The 24,991-nt window shown below is 36.6% G+C and overlaps 2 protein-coding genes across 9 annotated transcripts in view; one reads left to right on the forward strand and one right to left on the reverse strand.

Annotated features, from left to right (window-relative positions):
- The window catches only part of CAB39L (calcium binding protein 39 like), a 106,383-nt gene that overhangs the window by 28,131 nt on the left and 53,261 nt on the right, over positions 1-24,991 (forward strand). The window contains exon 4 of one of the 8 annotated variants that reach the window (XM_032611320.1): positions 18,442-18,640. The exons of the other annotated variants lie outside the window; for them this stretch is intronic. The gene's annotated coding sequence lies outside the window, so the exon portion shown is untranslated. The remainder of the gene's footprint in view (positions 1-18,441; positions 18,641-24,991) is intronic. 8 annotated transcript variants of the gene reach the window in all.
- Positions 1,401-2,316, reverse strand: LOC116742929 (protein ILRUN-like). Its single transcript, XM_032610886.1, is given in 3 exon segments — positions 1,401-1,648; positions 1,651-1,760; positions 1,959-2,316. Coding segments are annotated over 3 exon segments (669 nt in total). The 5' UTR covers positions 2,270-2,316.

Below are 24,991 nucleotides of genomic sequence, written 5' to 3' on the forward strand. Positions count from 1 at the left end.
ATATTATTTTGACACCTCTATTAAATTCTATTATAAGATGGTAGCATAGCATAATTTATTCAGCCATTTCTTTTTGTAAACATTCCAGGCTTTCCTATTATAAATAACATTACGATAACATCATTGACTATCTGGCCATATCTCTGATTATTTTCTCAGGATAGCTTTCTGTTAGTAGAAATAGTCTGTTAAAGAGCATGAATATTCTGATAAATTGTTTTCTAGATATATTCTTAGTGTTTTTTTTCTACACAGCAGCATATGAGATTTTGTCTCACCACATTCTTGCCAATGATAGTTTATATTTTAAAAAATCTTTCTTCTATTTCTTAGGAAGACTGGTTCTGTTTCTTGTAACAGTTATGCTTCTTTTACTAAGGTGAAAACTTTTCATCTGTATTTTTGATTTTGTATTGAGATGGAGAAATTGTCGGTCTTTTAGTAGTTGGCACAAGAATTTTTGTTTTTGCAGAAAATGCTGAATTTGTTTGGAAGAAATGCCTTGATAATTCATTTGTGATGAATACTGAGTCTACAAGGGTCTTGTTCAAGTGTGAGAAGATGATTGTTAAATTGCTTTTTTTTTTTTTTTTTTTGCGGTACGCGGGCCTCTCACTGCTGTGCCCTCTCCCGTTGCGGAGCACAGTCTCCAGATGCACAGGCTCAGCGGCCATGGCTCACGGGCCCAGCCGCTCCGCGGCATGTGGGATCCTCCCAGACCAGGGCACGAACCCGTGTCCCCTGCATCGGCAGGCAGACTCTCAACCACTGCGCCACCAGGGAAGCCCTAAAAGATATATTTTTAAAGAATTAATATAGCAAGAAAAAGTACACTAGTTCGTATTTTATTTGTAAAATGAGATAGCATTCTGTGTTTGCTTTTATTAAAGGTATTTTTCTGTGGTCAGTAGTTATTAATAGATTATAATCATTTCTCCTATTCTAGATCATGTTTTATAAGTCTTCAGAGTTATGGTAAAATGTGTTTTATAAAGATAATGAAATCCAACTGTAGTTACTGAACTAATTCCATAGAGATTTTTCCATTCAGTGGATATGTTTTATTATAATTCTATGTGTTGTTTGCTGTCAATGTTTTTGTTTGAGTCTGAAAATTAAATATCTTGTCAAAAAGTACTTTCCATTAGCAACAATCTTCAAAATGTAGAAAGAGATCATTTGAGACTAGTTTCCCGTGACATTTTATTATTATTTTTTTGTGAATGAAAACATATTATTTAAAGTCCTACAATGAGATGAAGGATGTTGGTTGAGTTTGACTTTCCTTTCATTAAAGACTTCAGAAAAGGCTATTCGCTATTTGAAATTCTAGCCCCCAAGATCTCATGTAATAGCAAGTGTGCTAGAATCCAGGTGAGATGCTGGCAGACAGAGCTCTCTCATGGCCACCTCCTAGGTAGAGGAGATTCCTTACTGTAAGTCACTACTGATAAGTTGTTTGCGTGACTGCTGGGGGAGAGATTTATAGAGTTCTGTGAGAGTCTATTCTCATCTTGCTCGGTTTGGTCAGGAGTGGGAGACCATGTGTTTTTGCTGATCGAGTCGAACCTGGAACCCCCAGGGTCTTTTAAGTTGTTTTCATCTGATTGTTGGTTCTTTTGGGGAGAGGCAAACGGGTTGAAGTTTCTTCTACCCTGTGATGTGACTGTGTGTTGAACTCTGTTTCAAAAGATGACAGCTGCTGTGTTACTCCTAAAAGTCCACCCACCTCCACACTGAGAATGACCCAGATGACATCTATATAGTAGAGTCCTGTAGCAGTGCACATCTGTCACTGTCCCTGATACATTCCTGCTCTGCTGGGGCTGCACATCTGGACGCTGACATCTGCAATCACTTGGGGCTCTAGCGATCTCACCATTACCATGTTCACATGTCCAAATTGGTCTTCCCTGACATATTTAAAACAAACCCCTGGAGGCCAGGCCTCTGCCCCAGAATTTTGGATCTGCCATGTTTTTATAAATTGAGTATCAGGAGGTATCAACTCCCCTTCTCCTATGGTGACATCTTCAACAAAGGACATAGAGGGCACACTGATGTTTGGGCTCTCAAAGTCATAATAGGCGCCAATTGCTGCTTGTAGGTTCCAGTTGGTCATGTCCAGGAAGAGGGCGCTGACGGCCGGGTTGAGCTGGAAGCCGAGCAACCGCTGGAACTCGGAGATGAGCACGTCCTTGTCGGTGGTGCCCAGGCAGCTGAACTTCTGCATCAGCTCGGGGTCCAGGCTCACGCCCATGCCCTCCATGGCTGGGGCCGGACACTCGTTTCCCTTCCTCCTCACAACTGAGCCGACGCCGGGCCGGGGCCCGGGAGGGGGCCCGTTGCTAGCTGGCGCTGCGACCCCGCTCCTCGGAGGTAGGCCCCGGGCCTCTCACCACCCATAGGGATAAACTCACTCAGCCGCTCACTCACTCTCGCACCCCACCCCACCCCCGCGCGCCCCTAGTGCCGCCGCCAACGCCTCCTCTCGCTTCTCCTTCCCAGGACATTTTAAACTGAATAATTTATAACTCAAGGTCTTCTGTCCCTTTATTCAACCTAATTCTCTCTTTGTCCTTTCTGTGTTCTTTTTAGATCCTGTTTTCCTTCTTGGTTCTAGAGCACCAGCTTACAAATTGTACTTTTAAAGAGTTACAACAGAAATAATATGATTTTCCAACATAAAATTTTTTGTATAGCTCTGATTTCAATAATTTGTAGCAAAGTGAAAGTTTGTAAAAACTCAGAAAATTGGAAGATGACGTACTTTATAAAAAGAGAACGAACATGTGTCAGTTCTTGATAGGATGAGAGTTGTTCTTTCATTAAAAGCTATGTTGTGTTCTTAATTGATTCAAGGAAGAACTTTTCATACAAGTGTCAACTGTGGAAAAAAACAGAAAATAGATCCAGCAAAGAAGGGCAGGGAAATAAGAGAGTCATTACCATCTGACTATGTTTACGGCACTAAGCCCATTTTTGTTGGTTATGATGATATTGTATTGATATATTGTATCTGAGGATTCCATGACTTCTTTCTTACCTCATTCTTTGTTATTCCTTGAATTGGGAAGTTGGAGGAATACCATAGCACGTATTTCACCTGGTTATTGTTTGTGGTGCTATTGTAAGTGGAATTGTAACTATTGAGCTTAGAATTTGATGTATGCAAGTTATAGCCTTTAGCTTTTCTTCTTACTACATTTATATGATTTTTTAAAATTATTATTTATTTATTTATTTTGGTACACCTTCATTTCTTTTTTTTAAAAATTAACTTATTTATTTATTCATTTTTGTCTCTGTCGGGTCTTCATTGCTGTGCAGGCTTTCTCTAGTTGCAGCGAGTGGGAGCTACTCTTCATTTGCGGTGCACAGGCTTCTCATTGCGGTGGCTTCTCTTGTTGTGGTCGCGGAGCACGGGCTCTAGGTGCTCGGGCTTCAGTAGTTGTGGCTCACAGGCTCTAGAGTGCAGGCTCAGTAGTTGTGGTGCACGGGCTTAGTTGCTCAGCAGCATGTGGGATCTTCCCGACCAGGGATTGAACCCATGTCCTCTGCATTGGCAGGCGGATTCTTTTTATTTCCTTTTTATTTATTTAATTTATTTTGGTTTTGGCTGTGTTGAGTCTTCGTTGCTGTGCTCAGGCTTTCTCTAGTTGCAGTGAGTGGGGGCTACTCTTCATTGTGGTGTGCAGGCTTCTCACTGCAGTGGCTTCTCTTGTTGCAGAACACGGGCTCTAGGTGCGCAGGCTTCAGTAGTTGTGGTTCTTGGGCTCTAGAGCACAGGTTCAGTGGCTGTGGCACATGGGCTTAGTTGTTCCGCGACATGTGGGATCTTCCCAACCAGGGATTGAACCCATGTCCCCTGCATTGGCAGGCAGATTCTTAACCACTGTGCCACCAGGGAAGTCCCTATATGATTTTTGATAACATCAATTTTCACTCTGCTCAAATGCACATTCTATTACTCCACTATTATTCTCTTCAGATGATCTTGAGTTCTTCTTTTCTGAGAAAATGGAAGCAATCATGTGCTTTCTAACTTCATTTCTCTTTACCTGGACAGTTTATTTTACTCATACTTTCTCTTCCTTTTTCATTTTAGAAAGATATATATCATTCTTCTTGGGGGTTAAACTTTCCACTTATGTTCTTGATCCCATCTTCCGTTGTGGGCTTAAGACTCTTGCCTCACTAATTATCCTCTTATCTTGCATCTTTCTGATATCTGTTCTACCCAATCTACTGAGAGTTTAAAAAAAAAGAGCAAGCAAGCAAGCAACAAAAATACCTTTCATTAGTCCTTCAAGCTCTCCTTCTGTTCCTTATCAAAACACTCGGAAACAGTAATATATGCTCATGCCTCCATTACCTCATCCCTAACCTCTTACAATCCTAATTTTGCCCCGGAATATTTGTTGTGTGTCAGGGACTACTACTCCAACCTCTCATCCAGTGTTCAAGGCAAGTCAGTTGAGCCATGCTACCTGGATCAGAACGAATATTACCAGTTTCCCAGAAGGACTGGCTTGGAGTCCTCTGCCTGCTTTATGCTTTGCTGTAGTACCGTATGCTCTGGTGATCCCAGCCTGGCTTTGGCCTCTCTATCAGCCTATGTCTTTAGGATTTTAGGGGAATATGAATTCTTAAAGGTCCTTTTCCTTGTCCTAAGTGGTTCTCTGAATATCCCTATTTCCCCTGATACCTTTGGTTTGTAAGAATTGAAAGAGGGCCTTAGAAATTAGATTACAGGTTTAGGCAGGATGCTCATCACTGCTCTACAGTATTCCATATTGTTGCACACTTCGTATTCTTGATGCTCTCCTTTTTGTTCATAGTGATAGTATACTTTTCTGGTTCTCCTGTCCTTCTCTAACTACTGTTTCTTTAGTCAGTTTTTTCTATCACAACTTATAGATGTTCCTTAAAGGTTTGTTCTTGGCTTTCTTTTTGGTTTCTCATATTGCACTGGCAGAATGAGTGACCCCCAATATATCTCTGGCTCTGTTTTCTCTCCAAGTTCTATTCTATGTGTTCAACTGCCTCTGTAGGCATCTATATCCAGAAGTCTTGCTGGCACCTCAAACTTGTTACATATCAAGCAACTGGTTATTTTGCAAAAATTTGTTTTTCCTTCATTGGTCCTTATTTATTTTGAAAATATTACCCATCTACTCTTTCACACAGGCATGGAAACTCATCATATTGTCTCTTCTCTCAATTACCATCTACATTTATTCAGGTGCCAAACCTATTGTCTCTGATACTCACGTAGACTGCCTAGTTACTTTCATTGCCATCCTAGACTAGTGCAATTGCCTTTAATTTCATCTCCTCCTGTTTCTCTGCCTTCTTGATTCTTCTTATACACTGCCACATTCATATTCATGAAAGAGAGTTTGATTACATCATGGCTCCCTTTTGCCTACAAATTAACAGTTAAACTCATTAACCTAGTATTAAAGCTCTTCATAATCTGATCCCCACCTGTTTTTTTTCAGTTTTTTTTAGTGTCATTCACATAGCATTTGCTTCTGATAAGCTAAATTATTGCTTGTTATTTATATCTTGTACTTCCTAATACTGTGTTCTTATCTCCATGTGACCAAATCATACCCATCATTCAAAACTGAATTCAATGCACCTTTTCTATGAAACCTTCTGTGATTCCTCAAGGTATGTTTTTTTTTGGCTCTTCTGAATTTTTTGGTATTTCATTAGTCTTTTCATTTGTAATTCATAACTTTTTGCCTTACGCTCTAGTTATTTTTAGTACATGTCTTATATCCCCTAATAAAATATGAATTTCTTATTTTACTCTGTACCCCCAAAGAGCAGATTTTCCTCAGATGGTTGGACGAATGAATCCTATACATTGAAGTGATAAGAAAGTTGTAACAGAGCCTTGCCATTGTCAAGTGTTCAGGGCCATTGCATTTAGTTGTATGGCTTGCCCACTGCCCAAAGCCTCCTGGCCAGGGAAGTGAGTGGGGCCTGAAATCCAGCTCACATCCCCACTTCTGTCACATCAAACTATGTGCCAGGCTGGTGCAGGGCTGCATCTGCCTGTGAAAAGGGTACTTGTTCTTTGTATGAAGGTGCTATCTGCTGGTTAATCTATGCGCCTGCTTGACTGCACCTGTCCCTTTTTCTGACTTTTACCAAAGTACCATATAAGCTAGTAGCAACCCTGAAAGTATGGACAGTATTAATTGAAGTTCATTATGAAAACTACTTTGTGTCACATAGAAAATAACCCTCAAAATGTTTGTTAGAATGAAAGATGTGGATTAATCGAGTGTAAAATAAAGCATTGTTATAGAGCATCTCCTTGATAATTTGCTATTAATCTCAAATTCACAAATATTCTGGAATCCCTGCACTGCTTCTGGAACCTCTGAGACTTCTTGTAATTTTCTTACTTAGATCAAATGGTTAAGGGTCCCGTTTCCCTTGCCCCCACCCCAACTCTGTCTTTTGCTTAGAGTAAATTAGACTAAACTCCAGGGTTTCTGTACTCCTATCCTATGCTTTTTAAAAATGCTGCATTCAGGGAATTCCCTGACGGTCCAGTGGTCAGGACTCTGTGATTTCACTGCCGAGGGCCCGGGTTCAGTCCCTGCTCAGGGAACTAAGATCCCACAGGCCTCGTGGTGTGGCCAAAAAAAAAAAAAAAAAAGCTGCACTCAAAATTCTTTTAACGGAATTCTTTTGGTCTAGTTGGTATATAAGACAAACTTTAAAGTCCTTAAACACATAGTCAATGACTTGTTGGTGTGTGGGTTATGAGTATCTATGGAGCACCTACTATAGCACTTTGCATCTACTAAGTGTTTTGTAAATGAGGTTGACTACAAACTGCTTGTGACTCCTCCAGTGGATCTGCCCCATTCAGGAGTAGTGATAGAGCAACTGCAAGTTGGATGATGTACTTTTAATATATGCTAGAGTTTTTTTGTTGTTGTTGTTTGTTTTTTATGAGTGGAGCAGAGTGTCTAACATTTAACAGTTAACTGAGTCAGGCATGTATGTATATTATTTCACTTGATGCTCACAACTAGTCCTGGAGTACATACTGTTATCTCCAATTTAAAGATATGTTACTTACGTACAATCTGTTTTCATTCAAATCTGGGTCTGCCTAATTTCAAAGATTTTATGGACTGTGAAACTAGGCACTTGATATGAGAACAGTGTTCAGAATAGTTTATCACATAAAGGCCTTCAGAGACTATATATCTATATTTATTTGTTACTAAATAGATATACGTAGAGATATATTTTATCTTGGCATTAGGGAAACAAGGCAGTCATTCCTTGGACTGGCATAGTAGATGTTACTGCTGAGGGCCAAATATTGCAGCTGCCACTGCAGTGCAGTACCAGTAGGGGGCCAGAGTAGTGCTAGAAAGTGAGAAAAAGATTGATGGTCTCAGCTTTGAGAGATTGCTCTGACATTTTGGAAATACAGCCAACGGGCAGGGGTGTCACCTAAATTTTGTAATTCAAGCTTCCTCCTTCCTAAAAAAAGCAGAAGGCGGAGATGGAAGCAGAATTAGTATAAGAGAGAAAACAGACTAATGAAGAAGCTTTGTTATCTTGCTGAAGTTAAGAACTTTTAAAGATTTCCAAATTTGGCCAAGGATTAGCAATTAATGGACAATTGGAAATGTGTTTTCATTCTATCAATTAACCCCTATTTCAGTGCAACTTGGACACCTCTAAAGCATTTGTCCTCTGGCATTTCTTCTGTATTCTGCTTTTATGAAAGCAATTTGAGTATCTTTAAGCAAGTTCCAGGGCCACGATGTTAATTCTGTCTGAAATGGGAATTATGAGAAGAACTAGAGATATCTATGGTACATGGATAGCATGACAAACTCCTAAGATAATAAATAGATTCTTTGCTTTGGGTCTCCCTTTTTGGCATAAGACTATTGAAGAAAAGTCAAATGTTATTCCTGGGCTACCTGAAGTTGTAGCTGTGGTATTTTGTACCTATACTGTAATCTTTAGGAAGAGAGAAAAATAGAGAAACAAAAGCATAGATGAGAAGTGAGGAGAAAAAAACAGTGAATGGAAGCAACCTAAGTGTCCATCGACAGATGAATGGCTAAAGAAGATGTGGCACATATATACAATGGAATATTACTCAGCCATAAAAAGAAATAAAATTGAGTTATTTGTAGTGAGGTGGATGGACCTAGAGTCTGTCATACAGAGTGAAGTAAGTCAGAAAGAGAAAAACAAATACCGTATGCTAACACATATATATGGAATCTAAAAAAAAAAAAAAAAAAATGGTTCTCGTGAACCTAGGGGCAGGACAGGAATAAAGACCAGACATAGAGAATGGACTTGAGGACATGGGGAGGGGAAGGGTAAGCTGGGACGAAGTAAGAGTGTAACATTGACATATATACACTACCAGATGTAAAATAGATAGCTAGTGGAAAGCAGCTGCATGGCACAGGGAGATCAGCTTGGTGCTTTGCAACTACCTAGAGGGGTGGGATAAGGAGGGTGGGAGGGAGACGAAAGAGGGAGAGGATAAGGGGATATACATATGCATATAGCTGATTCACTTTGTTATACAGCAGAAACTAAAACAACACTGTAAAGCAATTATACTCCAATAAAGATGTTTTAAAAAGAAAAACAAAACAGCGAGAGTGAGAGGTAAATACCACTTAAAAAAAAAAAATCTGTAGTTACCCAAATTAGCAAAATTACAACAATAGGTTCACAGTACTTGTTAGCATACTCAACATATACATATATTTTACAGTGGTAAAAGGGTCATTTCTGCTTTTAACACTTGTTTTGAAAACACAAATTTGTTCCAGTATGATTGATATATTAGGAAACATTTGAGCATAATGCAGATTTCTCATTTGCTTTTGTACAGTGTTACAAATGCAGAAAACCACCCAGCTGAACCAAGCCATGGAGAAATGCACAAAACATAAACCATGGAGCAATGCACAAAACATAGACATGCACACACCTCAAGCATGTACCAGCTGTCTCTGTGTACCACATGTTATATGAGTCACATTCATCCATGTTTGGTGTTACAACTCTCCAGCTGATTTCAGATAATCCTATTTCCACTATTTTGAAATAATTCACAAGATATAAGTCTCCTAACATCCACCGCCATGAGCAAAATGTCAGGTCTTTTTCAAGGAAAAGTACCATATTTATTGTGGTATTTATGTATTTTTTAAACCACTTAACATGTGTAAAAGTGTGCTACTATTTTTATTAGGTTCCTACTTTAAGAGAAAAAATATGTCTCTGATGAAATTTTTGAGTATTGAGCGCCAACCCGGTTTTCCCCACAATTCCTGTGGTTCTTATTGCATGATATTGCATAGCATGGAGATTTTTAGGAACACTTACCTCATTTTGTAGCAAAACTGACTGTACATGGTAATTTTAGAACATTTGGAAAACACAAGAATGTATGAATGTAACCACTGGTGTTCCAACTAATGTTAACCTTTGGTATTGTTTCCATGTCCAAATAGAAGGAAATATTTATGTAAAAAATAGAACAGAAATTGGGGGCTCATATTCTTTACTAAGTTTAGCATCTTAGAATTTTTAAACTTGATATTATGCAATAAATATATCCCCATTTCTTTAAATGTTCTTAAACAACTTGACCGTGTTATTCTGTATTAATGAATGAACCCTGCTCAATATTCAGTAGGCATGCTGAATGGCCTGCAACTATGCTGGTTGTTTGGACATCTGCTTTGGTTGGCCAATGCCCATGCCACATGGAACCCAATGATTATAATCAATCACATACTTTGGACTTTAGTTTTGGGGTTTTTTTGCTATAAGTAGTGTAATAAATATCCCTGTATATTCTTCCTTGCATACTTATTCTTAGAATAAATTTGTAGACATTGAATTACTAAATAAAAAAGAATATGAATATTTTAAGCCTTTTGCAACTTATTGTTAATATCCCTACAGGAAAAAGTTATGTTAATTTACACTCTGTGTTATAGTACTAGAGTTCTTGTTTTATTTTACCCTCACCAACCTTAGAAGTATAATTAAAGCAAACACAAAAACAAACTTTATTATCTATTTAGGTAACTACAGTGTTATTGATCAGGAGAGAAGAATGTGGGGGAAATAGAGGCTGACCCCTTTCTATAGGGAGTTAAATATCGAAGTGGACCATGGGAAGTGGAGTGATGGATAGAACTGATAAATAGGAATTTATTTAAGTAATAAATGAGTGTACTAGGCTAAGAGGTCTTTAAGAAAATGCACGCAAGGTAAGGGTAAAAGGAGGCTATAAAATTTCTGCCTTCTTGCAATAAAAAATGCTGAATGACCCAATGATATGAGTAAAATAGAAAAAAAAAGGCGGGTGAGGGGGAGAAAGTCTATTTAAGACCTTCCAGACATCACTTCCAGTTGCCAGATTTTAAGCCACCCTCCTCATGATAATGATATTGTAAATAAGCAAAGTCACAGGTTAATGAAATGAATCATAATCATTCAAGTGGAGCAACATGTGATTTTGCAGAGCTCCACCTGGGTAGAATTTGAGTCAAAGGATTCTGAGTAAGAGATAATGAGCTCATATGGAAAAGGATAACTAAAAAGGCATATACAGAACCTGAGAGCCTAAGAACTTCCTAAGCATTATGCCTGCGTATTTGTCTCTCCAGTGTGATCACAGCCATGAGCTAAATTAGTTTGAGCAAAAGTAGGGAGGCACAAAGTGTGAGAAAGATATGATTAGAATCTAGGAGAAGCCTGAAAACCCAAGCATCTTTTTCTACTTCTGCCTTGTGGGGCAGTCAACCCCGGAATACAGAGCAATCTAATAGGATGCAGCCTGGGTGTAAGGGGAAGTTCTCCCATTTTATTGGAAGAAGAGACCAAGAAGGAAGCATTTTAACCTGGGGGCTTGAGTAATGGGCAGACCAAGGAAGCTGGTTAGAGATAAAAATCACAACAGATTCAACAGTTTTTGGCTTTGATGAGTAGAAGACAAAAGGCAAAGTGATTAAAAGCCAAATGATAATCCAAGACCGTTGTATTGTCAAAGAAATTCAAGCCTGAGAAATAAAGTTCTGTCATCCCTTGGCAACTCCCAGACCCCTAAATCTGGCCCCCAAACAGGTAGACTGGCTTCAGCAGGAAAGCTGTCAGTCATGAACCATCCACAATGACCCTCTCAAATGTGACGTTGGAGGACAATTGATAGGGAGGATTCTCCCAGGGATTAGAGAGATTAGAACAAGGGGCAACCAGTTTGGTAGCTAAGGAACTCATTCCCAGGCAGGGAAGCTTGCTCTTCCTGTCCAGCAAAATATCATACATATTATAGATTAATGTTTCCTCACTTACCCTTTTTCATGTGGGAGTATTTATTCCTGGTATCCTGTGTTCCTTTTGCCTTGTTTATTAGATGTCCTGGGTGGGTGGGGGAGTAAATTTATAATTGAGCCATAGAATGCTAGACCATAAGGAGCTACTTCAAATTTGATTAAAAAGCATAAAACCAACAGAGATCTTGGAGCTGGATGCAGTAAGTAAACACTTGAGCAAGGGTAAGTGCACTGTTCCTCACATTTGGAAAACTCCCTGGAGAAATGGCCCAGATCTGGGAGAAAGTAAATACAAGGTGAGCCTGCACCATTGTGTTGAATAAGAAAGCAATGAAAGTTCAAGGATTATTGAAACTGTATCAGAAGGATGTAGGAGCTATCTTGAAAGGACTCCCGCTGGCCTAATTTGTGGAAGTTTGAGCAATTGTTTTAGATACCTCTTATATACCATTGCAGATCCTCTAGGACTCACTTGTCTCATTTCACCTCTATGCAAACCCTCATGCAGGCATAACCTAATAGCTTCATCTCCTGTCATTCTGCAAGCCCTTTGCTACGTGTCGCAGGGCTTCCATGTGGCCACTGCTCTGGGGTCCACTCAGTGCCCAGACCCACACATGTGCAACCGGGAAGAATACAGGAGTTAAACTCAAGTGTAGGGGAGTTAGTTCCCTTTGGGGAAAGACTTTGATCAATCCAAGATGAGAACCAGTAGATAAATTCTTCCTCTTCCTTTCCCACCCTCGCCCCCCTGAACCCTAGGGGTGATCCTGAAATGCAGTTCATATAGCTTCTAAGAGTTTCAGTCTGATAGATTTAACAGGTGGCCAGCTTGATGATGCATCGTCATATTGGCTGACATATTCCTTCTTTGTTTTATTCCCCTGTTTCCTCATTCCTGCTCATTGTGATTGGATTTCTTATTAAAATAATATTACATGAGGCTTTTGCTTCAGACCCTGCTTTTGGGGGTCAACCCAGGCTACGAGGACAGCACCAAAAAGAATAATGCCTGTAATTGATTGAAACATTGAATTTATAAAAATTTGTGAACTTATAGTGATATTCAAGAGAAGAGAAAGACTTCCCCCACCAAAAAAACGTATCTCTCATTTGCCACCATTGGAAGTGAATATTACTAGCTTCCTACTCTCAAAATTGGTAATTAAATAAAGAGAATTAAACAATTAGAAGTATAGTTGAGGAGAAGCTCTTCTCTACAAAACAGTGCCAGCCAATATACATAGAAAGAACAGAATTTTTAAAATTACCAGTTTGCAACCCTGGTGAAGTAATTGATTTAGGGAAGGATCACCAATGAATACTAAAATCATTGGAGGAAGCACTGAGAGAGAATTGCATACTTGCAGGTTGAAAAAAATATCAGTCTATATCCTACTAGCTAGTCAAAAAGGGAAATGTCTTTTCAATAAAGAAATGTGCTATTATTACCCTAACTCAGTCATCAAACATAGATCACTAATAGTGGGACAATGAGACTGTTGCCTCTTGGTGTGATTCATTATGAACTTATCTTGTAAAAAATGTTTTATTATACTTTCAGAGCTAATTTCCTTTTTATAGGAAATACAGGGGATAGAAGAACAAGTTAAATGGCACCACAAAACACATTCTCAAAAGTTTCTGTAACAGAATTGTCTTGGTTTTTTGAAAAGTCCAGAATCAGTTTTTAAAAAGGAAGAGGAGGGAGGGCTTAACAAATTAAAACATTATTCTTAAATAGATCTGGTCTGAAAAAACTATATTACCCCGAGATCAAATAAATATCAGTATTTTCTCATAGCTTTTTTATGGTTTAATGTTTCATTCCTGATAGTGATATTTTTGTCTTTTTTTCTTTATCAGTCTTGTAAGATGTTGAGCAATTTTATTGATCTTTTCAAATAATCAGGTTCTGTTTCATTGATTTTTTTCATTGTTTTTCTGTTTCTAACTTTATTGATTTCTGCTCTTTATTATTTTCTTGGTTCTGCTTGCTTTGGGCTTAACGCCTCTAGTTTCTTCAGGTGGAAGCTGAGGTCATTAGCTTGAGGCATGCTTTCTTTTCTAATATAAGTGCTTAATGTTAAACATATCTCTCTAAATACTTCTTTACCTGCATCCCACAGATTTTGTTGTTAGATTTTCCTTTTCATTCAGTTAAAAATAATTTCTTTTCTTTTCTTTTCCTTTTCAATTTTTGGCCATGCTGCATGGATTGCAGGATCTTAGTTCCCTGACCAGGGATCGAACTTGGCTCTATGACAATGAAAGTGCCCAGTCCTAACCACTGGACTGCCAGGGAATTCCCCAAAATAATTTCTAATTTCTGCTTTTATTTCTTGTTTGACCAATAGATTATTTAGTAGTGTGCTATTTAGTTTCCAAATGTTTGGGAATTTCTCATATCTTTTATTACTGATTTCTAAGTTAATGTGATCAGAGAACATATTTCCTATGTTTGTATGTTTGATATATATCAGATCAAATTGGTTTTAGTGCCGTTCAAGTCTTTTATATACTTACTGATTTTCTACTTTTTCTATGAATTATTGAAAGAAGAGTATTTATATCTTGGACTATAGTAGTAGATTTGTATTTTTCTTCTTTCATTTCTCTCAGTTTAATTTTCATTAAATTTAGAAAAATTTTGGTCATTATTTCTTCAAACATTGTTTTCTGTTTCCCCTTTTCTCTGCTCTCCTTTTAGGACTCAAACAATGCATACATTAGGCTGCTTGAAGTTTTCCCATAGTTAGGAATGCTCTGTTAAATTTTTTTTTTGGTCTTTTTTCTCCCTCAGTGTTTCTTTTTTTTTTTTTTTTTTGCGGTACGTGGACCTCTCACTGTTGTGGCTTCTCCCGTCGCGGAGCACAGGCTCTGGACGCACAGACCCAGCGGCCATGGCCCACAGGACCAGCCGCTCCGTGGCATGCGGGACCCTCCCAGACCAGGGCACGAACCCGTGTCGCCTGCATTGGCAGGCGGACTCCCAACCACTGCGCCACCAGGGAAGCCCTCAGTGTTTCATTTTGATAACTTCTGTTTTGTCTTCAAGTTTACTAATTATTTCTTCTGCAGTGTCTAATCTGTCATCCTATTTGGTGTAATTTTTATCTCAGAAATTGTGGTTTTAATATTTAGAAATTTGATTTGTGTCTTTTTAATATATTCCAGGGTTCTCCTTAACAATACTTATGCTTTTTTATACTTTCTTAAACTTATGGAGTATATTTGTAATAGCTGTTTTAATGTCTTTTTGTACTAATGCTGTTACTTGTGTCATTTCTGAGCTATTTTCTATTGATTAAGTTTTTCTCCTTATTATGCATGTGTTTTCCTGCTTTTGGCATGCCTGGTACTTTTTGACTGGATGCTAAACATGTGGATTCTATGTTGTAGTGTGCTAGATTTCTAAAAATTTTTAATTCTTCTCTAGGATACACTTAAGTTATTTGGAAACAATTTGATCCTTTCAAGCTCACTTGTAACCTCTATTGGGGGGGACCAGAACAATTAGGACTAATTTGGTCCTGCTACTGAGGCAATATTTTTCTGAGTTCTCAACCCAATCTCCCATTTATTATGAGATTTCTTTATTCTGACTGTTGGGAACATGACCTGTTTATTCTCAGCCTGTGCGTGTAGTGGGAATTCTTCAGCCTGCTTCTTTCCAGTGGTTCTTTCCTTGGCCTTGGAGAGTTTTCTCATGGACGTGCACTGATCAGTTCTCAGTGAAGATTTGAGGGAACTTTTTGCAGATCTCTGGGGCTCTCTTTGCAGCTCTCCCTCTCTGGTATTTTGCCCTGTGAATTTTAGCCACATTGGCCTTCTTGAATTATCAACTCTGTCTTTTGAACTCAGGGAGACTGCCATGCTCTGCTTGGGTTCCCCTTCCTGCTCTGCAAACTGGGACAATTGTGAAGCTTACCTTTGTTTGTTTCCTTTCTCTTAGGGATTACTGGGCTGAGCTGCCTGGTGTCCAGTGTCTGAAAAACATTGTTTTATTAATTCTGTCCAGTTTTTTAATTATGTAAGATAGAAGAGTAAATCTAGTCCCTGTTACTCCATCATAGTCTGAAACAGAAGTCCCTATAATTGTACTTTTAATTCTCTGTCCAAATAATTTTTGAAAGAATGTTCTTTTTTAATTTTCATGTATTAATAGGGTATTTTTAAAGAACAGTTTGCTTATCTTCTGAAAAATTTAAAAATAGCTTCTAGTTTTATTGTGTTGTATTTACAGAATGAAGTTTGCACTATTTCTCCTTTGAAAATTTACTGATGTCTTTGTGGCCTAATATAAGGTCACTTTTTGTGATTTCTTTGTATGCATCCTAAAAAATGGTATTTAGTAGGAATCAAATGTAAACATACATTCATATGCAGACAATCTGTTTAATTATGTATTAAATGCCTTGTCTTTATTTTGTGCCTTAGACTCCATCACAGATTGATATAAAGTCTAATTTTAAAGTGACTTTTAAAAAATCAGCCTTATAGTTATTCTAAGTTCTACCCTTACAAATTCTGAACTTCTTCAGTTATACCAGAACTCTTTGAGTATAATCTTAAGAAGATAGTAGGATCTTAATACCCTTTAGGGTTTGGGGATAATTTCCATTTATTGTTTCTTTAAAAATAGGAAATAAGATTCCAGATTTACAGAACTACTAATTTGAAGTAACAAACAGCAGACTAATCTCTAGGCTTCTTTTATTTATTTACTTATTTATTTATTTATTTTTGGTTGTGTTGGGTCTTCGTTGCTGCACACAGGCTTTCTCTACTTGCGGTGAGCAGGGACTGCTCTTCGTTGTGGTGCACAGGCTTCTTACTGTGGTGGCTTCTCTTGTTGCAGAGCATGGGCTCTAGGTGCATGGGCTTCAGTAGTTGCAGCATGCAGGCTCAGTAGTTGTGACTCACAGGCTCTACAGCACAGGCTCAGTAGTTGTGGCGCACGGGCTTAGTTGCTCCGTGGCACGTGGAATCTTCCCGGACCAAAGATCGAACCCGTGTCCCCTGCATTGGCAGGTGGATTCTCAACCACTGCACCACCAGGGAAGCCCTAGTCTTCTTGATGCCTAATTTTTAGGTGTTAAAATTTCCTTGTAACATATTTAAATTTCTAAACTGTACTTTAAATAAGCCAGATAAAGAAAAATATTTTAAAATAAGTATATATAAGTTAAGAAATATATATTTAATATATATGATATATAGATTAAGTAATAAAGCCAAGATTTATTCACTTACTTTTCATAAGGATAAACAACTAAGTACAAATAATTACCTTTCAATTAATTTAAGCTCATATTCTTAGAGATATTTTAGTTCTGCAGAGTAATATTAAAGTAATAATAGGTCTAACAACTATTTCTGTCAGCTCTATAATTGGGAGATCTGTTAGAAGAGCACAAGACTTTTGAGTGGAAACATAGTGGGAGACAGAGAACCTAAAAGTCTTTGGCACTAAAGAACTGGAACAGAGGACTTCCCTGGTGGCTCAGTGGTTAAGAATCCACCTGCTGATGCAGGGGACACGGGTTCGATCTTTGGTCCGGGAAGATCCCACGTGCCACGGAGCAACTAAGCCCGTGCACCACAACTACTGAGCCTGCACTCTAGAGCCCATTGAGCCACAACTACTGAGCCCGCGTGCCACAACTACTGAAGCCACATGCCTAGAGCTGGTGCAGCAGGAGAAGCTACGGCAATGAGAAGCCCACGCACCGCAGCAAAGAGTAGCCTCTGCTTGCCGCAACTAGAGAAAGCCCGCGCATAGCAACAAAGACCCAACACCAAAAATAAGTTAATTAATTAATTAATTAAAAAAAGAAAACCCCAAAGCAAGCTCTGACTAGCATCCTCACAGAGCTAGCATGTATTCCAAGCTTACCTTTTAACTCCAAAGAATCTAATAAAGGCCATCTAAGCCTGTCACTAGCCATCCCACTCAGCGTTCTACCTAATTCCTCATCCTCAAACCTTGCAGAAAGATCCATAATTTTAAGAAATTTTACTCTATAATTATACATGTATATTAATGAAAAAATGTTTTTTGAAACCTTTAGCTTTTAAAATTCTCATTGAAGAGGTATTACGTATCCTGACAAATAGTGCTTTTGTGTGATGGGGTGGGGAGGGAGGGGGAGACATTCTACACCAAATAGTTACATTTGGTTTGCAACATAAATGGTGTAATCTGCTCCATTTAATAGTTTTGGAGTTAATATTTCTCTATGTTCTTTATAATTTCCTTTTTATAACTAAATTGATTCTAAGTTTCAAAATATACCGTATTTTTTTACATATACCGTATTTTTTAATAAGTTTTCACAAAATTACACTGAAATTAAATTATGAATACTCATTCTAACACCTCCCTTGCTTTTTAAAATCTTCTGATCCGTAGTCAGAGGCGTTATCCATTGTGCCAACACCCCACCCCACCCCCCCACCCCCGCCTCCCTTGCTTTTTAAAATCTCAAGATTAAATTAATAATACTGTGTATTTACTTGCTACACTTTCTTATTATGATTGGGAATAGCATCTTCCCTGGGAATCTAACATATTAGCAAATGAATCTGTTATTATCACTATCAACATGGCTTTGTTATTTAAATTTTTAAACAAGATGGTCAGGCCAATTTGATTTGTTGACAAAACCATGCATGAACAAGTATAGGACTTAAAAGGAAAAAATGTGATGAGAAAAAAATTTTGTTTATACCTAGACTCTTTTTTTTTTCCTTTGGCCAAGAATTAAATTTGCCTCAACTTAATTGCTTTACACACATTCTTGTGACATTGCATGATTGGGAAGGAGGAAGAAAAAAAGGGAGCTGTGACTGTGTGGTATGTATCTAAAAGAGTGCATTAGAGGAGGAGAGGAGAACGCATAAGCAAGCTGGTTTGACCAGAAACAGAACTGCCTGTGACAGATTAAGAGACAAGCAAGGCTTGGAATCTGAGAGCAAGCAAAGAGAGTGGAAATTTACAGCTGCCCTGTGTGAGTGTTCAGTGATCATTTTCTGCTAACTTTTTCCGGTGGTAACTTACTCTTCAAAGAGGGAGACAGAAAGTCAAGACAGGATTGTGGAAACTCTTCTCTGCCACGCTTTGGTAATAGGAGGCACCCTCTATTAAATGGAAGATAAAGGCTACTTCATCTAAAGTGCTTTGAGCCCCAGAGAGAGCTGTCTTCAGCACCTCACCACGTGTCTACTTTTCGTTGCTTAGGCGATCCTGGGCTTTTCTGTAACATTTGGTGAGTATCAACCAGGTTACCTATAATGGTTCACAGAGATGGAATTAATATGATAACCTTTAGTTTAGCTGAGGTTTTACAGTTATTGCTTATATTTTCATTTTAAACTGTGCTGTTACCTTGTTTCTTTGTGCATGATAAACTGCTGTTACTAGGAGAGGTTTTAAAAAACAACTACAAAACAATACTTCTCTGTTGCCTAAGGCACTTGAATCATTACCAACTATTCCGTGTCCATGGAATATCTTATTTTGGAAATGGGTTTTTATTTACAAAGAGTTTCCAAAAATAAAATAGTGGCAGGATACCATTTTTCATGTTTCTCTTTCAACTGAATAAAAATTCAAAATTTACCTCGTTCCGTCTATTTTCAGTAAATTTAAAATAATCATTGTGATGTTTGATATTATCAATTACAGCATTCCTCATAATTCAATTAGAAATGTTAATGATGCCATTAAATAAAGGGATATGTAATTTGCATGTTGAATGCTTCTGTTAGATCCAATAAGTGACACATGATTTTTTTCAAAGTTCTGGAGTGAAAATAAAAATTAGACAATTTACATATCAAACTTACCATTTGATACAAAATGAATGCACATTTCAAATTAAGGAATAAGGCAGTTATTTTGTTCTTATAGCTGGCACCAAACTCTTATATAATATTGTCGTTCTGCTGAAGAACTATTTTAACCAGATGCATATATGTATGTAAACAATAGAGAAGAGAAAAAAGAAAAAACTCTTAAAATATATATTCACATTCCAATAAAAACTTCATTTGTACAATCTTAACTTGGGAGATTGTATGCTAATTTTATATGTTTTTTTAAAGGCATCGATGGAAGGCATGTAATCATTCTTCTGTGTAAGAAGGAAGTATATATTGTTAGCTGCAAAAGTGAGTCATTGCTTAAAGATGCATCATTCTAAGCAATGTTTCTAGTTTGCCAGCCTCAAAAAAGATGTCCTTAGTTATTGATTCAAGTGAGTCCTTTAAGGCAGAACAACTTAGCAGAAATGAAAACTTAAGCAAGGTGTCAATGAACCTATTAAAAGGGTTTGTACTCTAGATAAAATGTAAAACTACTGTACTTTCTCTAATATTTCCTGTATGTGTGCAGAAGCCTGTAGAACAGGTTTTGTTTTGTGGAGTTTTTTTAACCTATTGACCAGTGTATAAAAAGAAACTCAGCTTGTCTGTGAAAACCTTTTTAGGACTAGTATCTTATACTTGAAGTCAAAAGTAAATACAATAGAGATTATTATATCACAAACCAAATTTTACTTCTTTACAGAATTTCCCACACTCAGTCCTTAGACTGATGGAAGATTTGCACATAGCTTCACAATCTTCCAAATAATTTTTTATTTTAAACTAGTAATTCATTGATATTATCTTAGTAGTGGCACCATTTCTTAAGCCTATAGGATTGTAAATATAGAAATAAAAAATAAGCCATCCCCAATTTCCAAGTGTTTTGTACCTTAGAAGTTTATTTGTGAGTGGGTTGTTGGGAATTTGGGAACCATCTTCTCTGGGAAACAATTTAACAAATAATGATTGCTTGGTGTTTATTATAGCCTAAGTTTATATTTCACTTACACAATAGAAAAACCATCACCACCCTGAAAAATATTAGAAAATCAATTACAGTGATGAAACTAAATATAAAAACAATTACAGGTTGAATAAGACATTATTTTTCCTAAATATTAATACTTGAAGAAAAGCAGTATGTTTATAAACAGCATTTCTAGGTACCTTTATGAGCTTCCAAGATAAATTGCACTGTTTATGAGATCTAATCTTATATTAAAATCAGTGATTTTTCTTTTCCTTGCTACAGGAATATTTCTAGCCATTGCTTTTATGCTTATCAGCCATTTCTGAGATCTAGCCCAGTGTCTGGCATATAAGTAGGTACCTAATAAATAGTTACCAGATAGGGACTGAACTCTTTCTTTGGTTTACAAAAATGGAACTGAGTAGTTTTCCCAAGGTACCCCAAAAAGGAAAGGGGTTTAGGGGCACACCATTTTCATTATGAGAAAGAGAGAGCCAAGAATTGAATTTTAAGAAGCAAACAAAGCAATAGTAGTACAGAATAGGCCTAACTGTTAAGAGAAAAAGAGAAGACTGTGGTGTAACTTGGGGGTAATCTTGAATGAGTAGGGATGGTGATGAGGGGAGGCAATTTACAAGCTTGGTATCTTAAGTACATGGGACATTCTGAAGTAAGGTGTCAACTTTAACTCAGAAGAATTATGTATTTGCATATGTGTACTAGGACCCATATGAAGAAATGTGGCCTATTCGGAAAACTCAAATTAGGTCTATCCAAATTAAGTTTAGTTACGCTGGCCCTAAAAGTTTCTCTACAATAATGGATAATAATCTGGAAAATATATATATATAGATTTAACTGAATCACTTTGCTGTACACCTGAAACCAACACAATATTGTAAATCAACTATACTTCAATTTTTTAAAAAAAGTTTCTCTAAAAGGCCAAGATATAAAATGTTAAAGTTAGTACTGCAGTAAACATATGTAATGAAATAAACAATACAATGAATGCAGATTATACTTAGATGATTTTTAGTGGCAGAAAAACCTTTCCATCTGATCAAAAAATACTTTCTATGTTCTATTTCAAATCATATTTTAAAAGTAATGATTTTGAGTAGTTCCAAGTGGTATATAATAGGTGCTTAATAAATATTTGTTGAATGATTGAATGAAATAATGTGGAATAGTTTGGACAATTTTCCATTTCTGAAGTATGGATGTCTGTGTACATGCATGTATAGATTTATAATGCAGCTTAAAGATAATATTTAGCTGAGATTCCCTTAACAAGGAAAAAATCTCTGTTAGCATGCTTTTTAATTATGGACATACTTAGTGTTCCACTGGTAATTAAAATAGTTTGTTTAAGATGAAATCTTTGCTGCTTCTAAATGAAATAATAAATATTTAATTTTATGACTTATATGTCTTAAATTTCCAGCAGAAATTCATCTAGTCTCTTCCAGCTGTGGAAGGATGAGAGGTCATATTAACTTACCCATCCAGAAGAACTTTACAATCCTGGAAGTCTATAGGATGAGAGATAATTTCAGCTAAATCACATACATCTTTACTCTCCCATGTTAATGTTTTATAGATTGAGAGTTTATAGATAGGCACAGGGCTTACTGAAGCTATGAAATGGTTGTATTTCACACTGTAACTATAAACTTTGCCTTAATACCAGTAACAGTATCTAACCAAAATTTGATGATTATTTTGTATATGTATGTGCTTAAAAGAAAGACACGCCCCCCCAAAAAAAGAATTACAAGTTTCCCTTGATAATTCTGTTGTGAAAAATAGCCATTTGTGAATTTCAGTGAGAACTGATGCTTTGATTACACTTCCTAGTCTTTGAGAATACTGACCTAGCTTCAGATCTCTGCTATAAATTGAGATTATGAAATTCAAATGTAAAATTATTATCCATTGACAATCTTTATTAGCTAATAGATGTAGAAAATTTTAACTCCAACAAAAGACTGGAGCTGTCAACAGAAACATTACTGTGAATGAAGTTTCTGGTTGTTTTTCCTGGAACAGTAGTCTAGTAGGTTAATATTTATAATAATAAATTGGTAGTTGTATGTCTTCCTAATTTCATAAACTAGTTCTATTTTTAAATTGTTTCGGTGGTTACAATACATTAGAATTAAGGAGCAATTCCCAAGGACATGGGTTTTTTTTCTTGTAAAAGAGTTTTTATTCTGATGTAAGTCTGATCAAGGCTTCCAAATGAGTAAGGGTACATAAAACACTTCTTACAAGTTTTTCATTTCTATGTAAATTGTTCATTTTTGAAAATGGTGCTCCCTCAAACTCTGTTAACAAAACTTATAAAAACAGGTCCATTCTTAGTCATTTTGAACTGAGAAAAAGGATGATCAGTGAAAGTTCTTATTTATACTTTGTCCACTGATTTTCACTCGTTTCTATAGGTCTTCAAGTACAAAATGCAATTGTGGTGTCTTCTAATTACACCTAGGAAGTATATTTTAAAATGGAATGGTTGAGGGATAGCGGGCATTGATTGGAAGGTACTTTGACATATGTAATATGTTTTATAATGGATTTGGTATCATAACATATATAACAATAATGATATGCTTTGTAGTTTATTATATCTATGAAGGTAATCAATGATTTTGTGGTGGGAAGAGGCCTATTTGGGATGCAACAAATACAGTAGAACGTTTAGGTGTACTTTTTTTTATTTTAAAATTTACATTCAATGAAATGTACCCATTTGAAGAGAACAGTTCACTGAATATTGACAAATACATATACTCATGTAATCTCCATCCCACTGATTTTTAAAAATGAATCTTATTGGCCCAATTATTTGCCGTAGGTGTACTTTTTGATTGCATTATTTCTATCTGTGAGTCCTATTTGGAATAAAACATAAAAGAATGGTAATTTCTGAACTTTCTTGAAATTTATTTTAATGTGATGGTTTAATTTTCTTAGTTTGAATGAAGGTACCTGTGACTAAGTTTAAATTAGCAAGCTCTATGAAAGGCTTTTGGAAATCTTCCTTTCTTACTTATTGTTCATTGTAAAATAACCTATGTGAAGGAAAACAAGGCTTTTTTTTTTTTTGAGTTGACTTTCTTACAATGAGTTAGCAGTTTGGTTATGTTTTTTATGGTTTTACCTATGGAAATCTTGAGACTTCTCTTGTCTTCAATGATAAATTTCCCACTCCATTAAGCTTTCGTGGAAAATCTTTGAAATGAAAACTATTATTGAACAGCACATTTGGAGGTTAGACATAAAGGCCTAGAGATACTCATTAGCCACCTACAGATAGACATTTATTCCCCTTTAAAATACTTTAAGGGATAACAGTGAGGGTATTTAATGCCCCAAATGACCTCTTCTCCTAGCTTCCCTTTCCCTGGCCCCCTTCAAACACACTCCTCTCCACTTACGTCACTGAACATGTTCAGATGAGGTATTTGAGTGATTGACTTTGGGTCATCTTTAGAGGCGCTCACACATAAGTTAGGAATATGAAATATTCTACTGTGCCTTAGGAAAGGGAATGCTGCCAAGCTGCCAAAGTCTACTAAAAATCTACAGGGCCTGAGTTCCCTGGGAGCAGAGCTGAAGAATTTTTTTTGGCTTTCTCTCCAGAATCTGAGCCAAGTGCTACTCTTAATGAAATTTCATAGCCAAAGTAACAGAAATCATATTTGTTTGACTAGTGCTTTGAAAAGACATGATGATCAGATATTCCACAGTTTGAACTTTAAAAAACGGTTAGTTAGTCATTAAAAGTATCATTTATGAGAAGGTGTTTCCATTGTAAAAACATTTGCATGATCTATTGAACAAAGTTTGGGGACAAAAGAGAAAATTTGAAGGAAGAAGAAAACTAAGTATTTATAAGCCAACTACCCAGAGGCAATCACTGTTAACTTTTTTAAATGATTTTTTCTATGCATAGGTTTTGTGTATTTGTGGTTTTGTTTGCTTTTACATAATTGTAGTTATGCTCTATATTATGGGATGGTGTTTTTTTAACATGTACATTTTATTTCACATTCTTTGTAAACATTTTCATAGCCATATACTATATTTCATCAAATCTAAGAAGCCATTGGTTGTAAGGCATATACTCTTGTACCACTAAGAAAGAAAAAAAACAAAAAACAAACCCTGCCAGTTAGTATAAGGTCCCATCAATTGTAAGACACATGCACATTTTAGAGATGTTAAAATGTGGGGAAAAAATTTATAAAGATACCTTTATTAGTTTATTTTCTTAGGACAGATTGATAGAAGCAGAATTACTAAAGTCAGAGGTTGTGAATATTTAAAGGCTCTAGATCCATATTGCCAAATTATTGTCCAATTTATACTTCCACCAGTAAGAAAAGAGAGGGCCTGTTGCATCTCACCATCAATAGAATTGAATTTTCTCAAAACAACAACAAAAAACTTTGTTATATGATGGGCAAAATAGTCCTTCACTTTAAGTTTGCATTTTTCCATTATAGAGAATAAACATTTACTATGTGTTTAACTGTATTTCCTCCTCTGCGGTTTTCTAATATCTATGCATTATTTCTTAATGATTTTCTTATTTGTCTTAGATCTCCTTTTATAATGATATTAGCCCTCTGTCTTTCATATTCATGTCACAGAATTCTCTTACTTGTTGTTTGCCTACAATGTTTTTATTATTTTATCCATAAAAATTTAAAACAATTTATTAGATTTGTAACATATTTATATTAACTGATTTGTCAGTCTTTTTTTTTTT

Source organism: Phocoena sinus, chromosome 18, assembly GCF_008692025.1.
Source record: "Phocoena sinus isolate mPhoSin1 chromosome 18, mPhoSin1.pri, whole genome shotgun sequence".
Lineage (NCBI taxonomy): Eukaryota > Metazoa > Chordata > Mammalia > Artiodactyla > Phocoenidae > Phocoena > Phocoena sinus.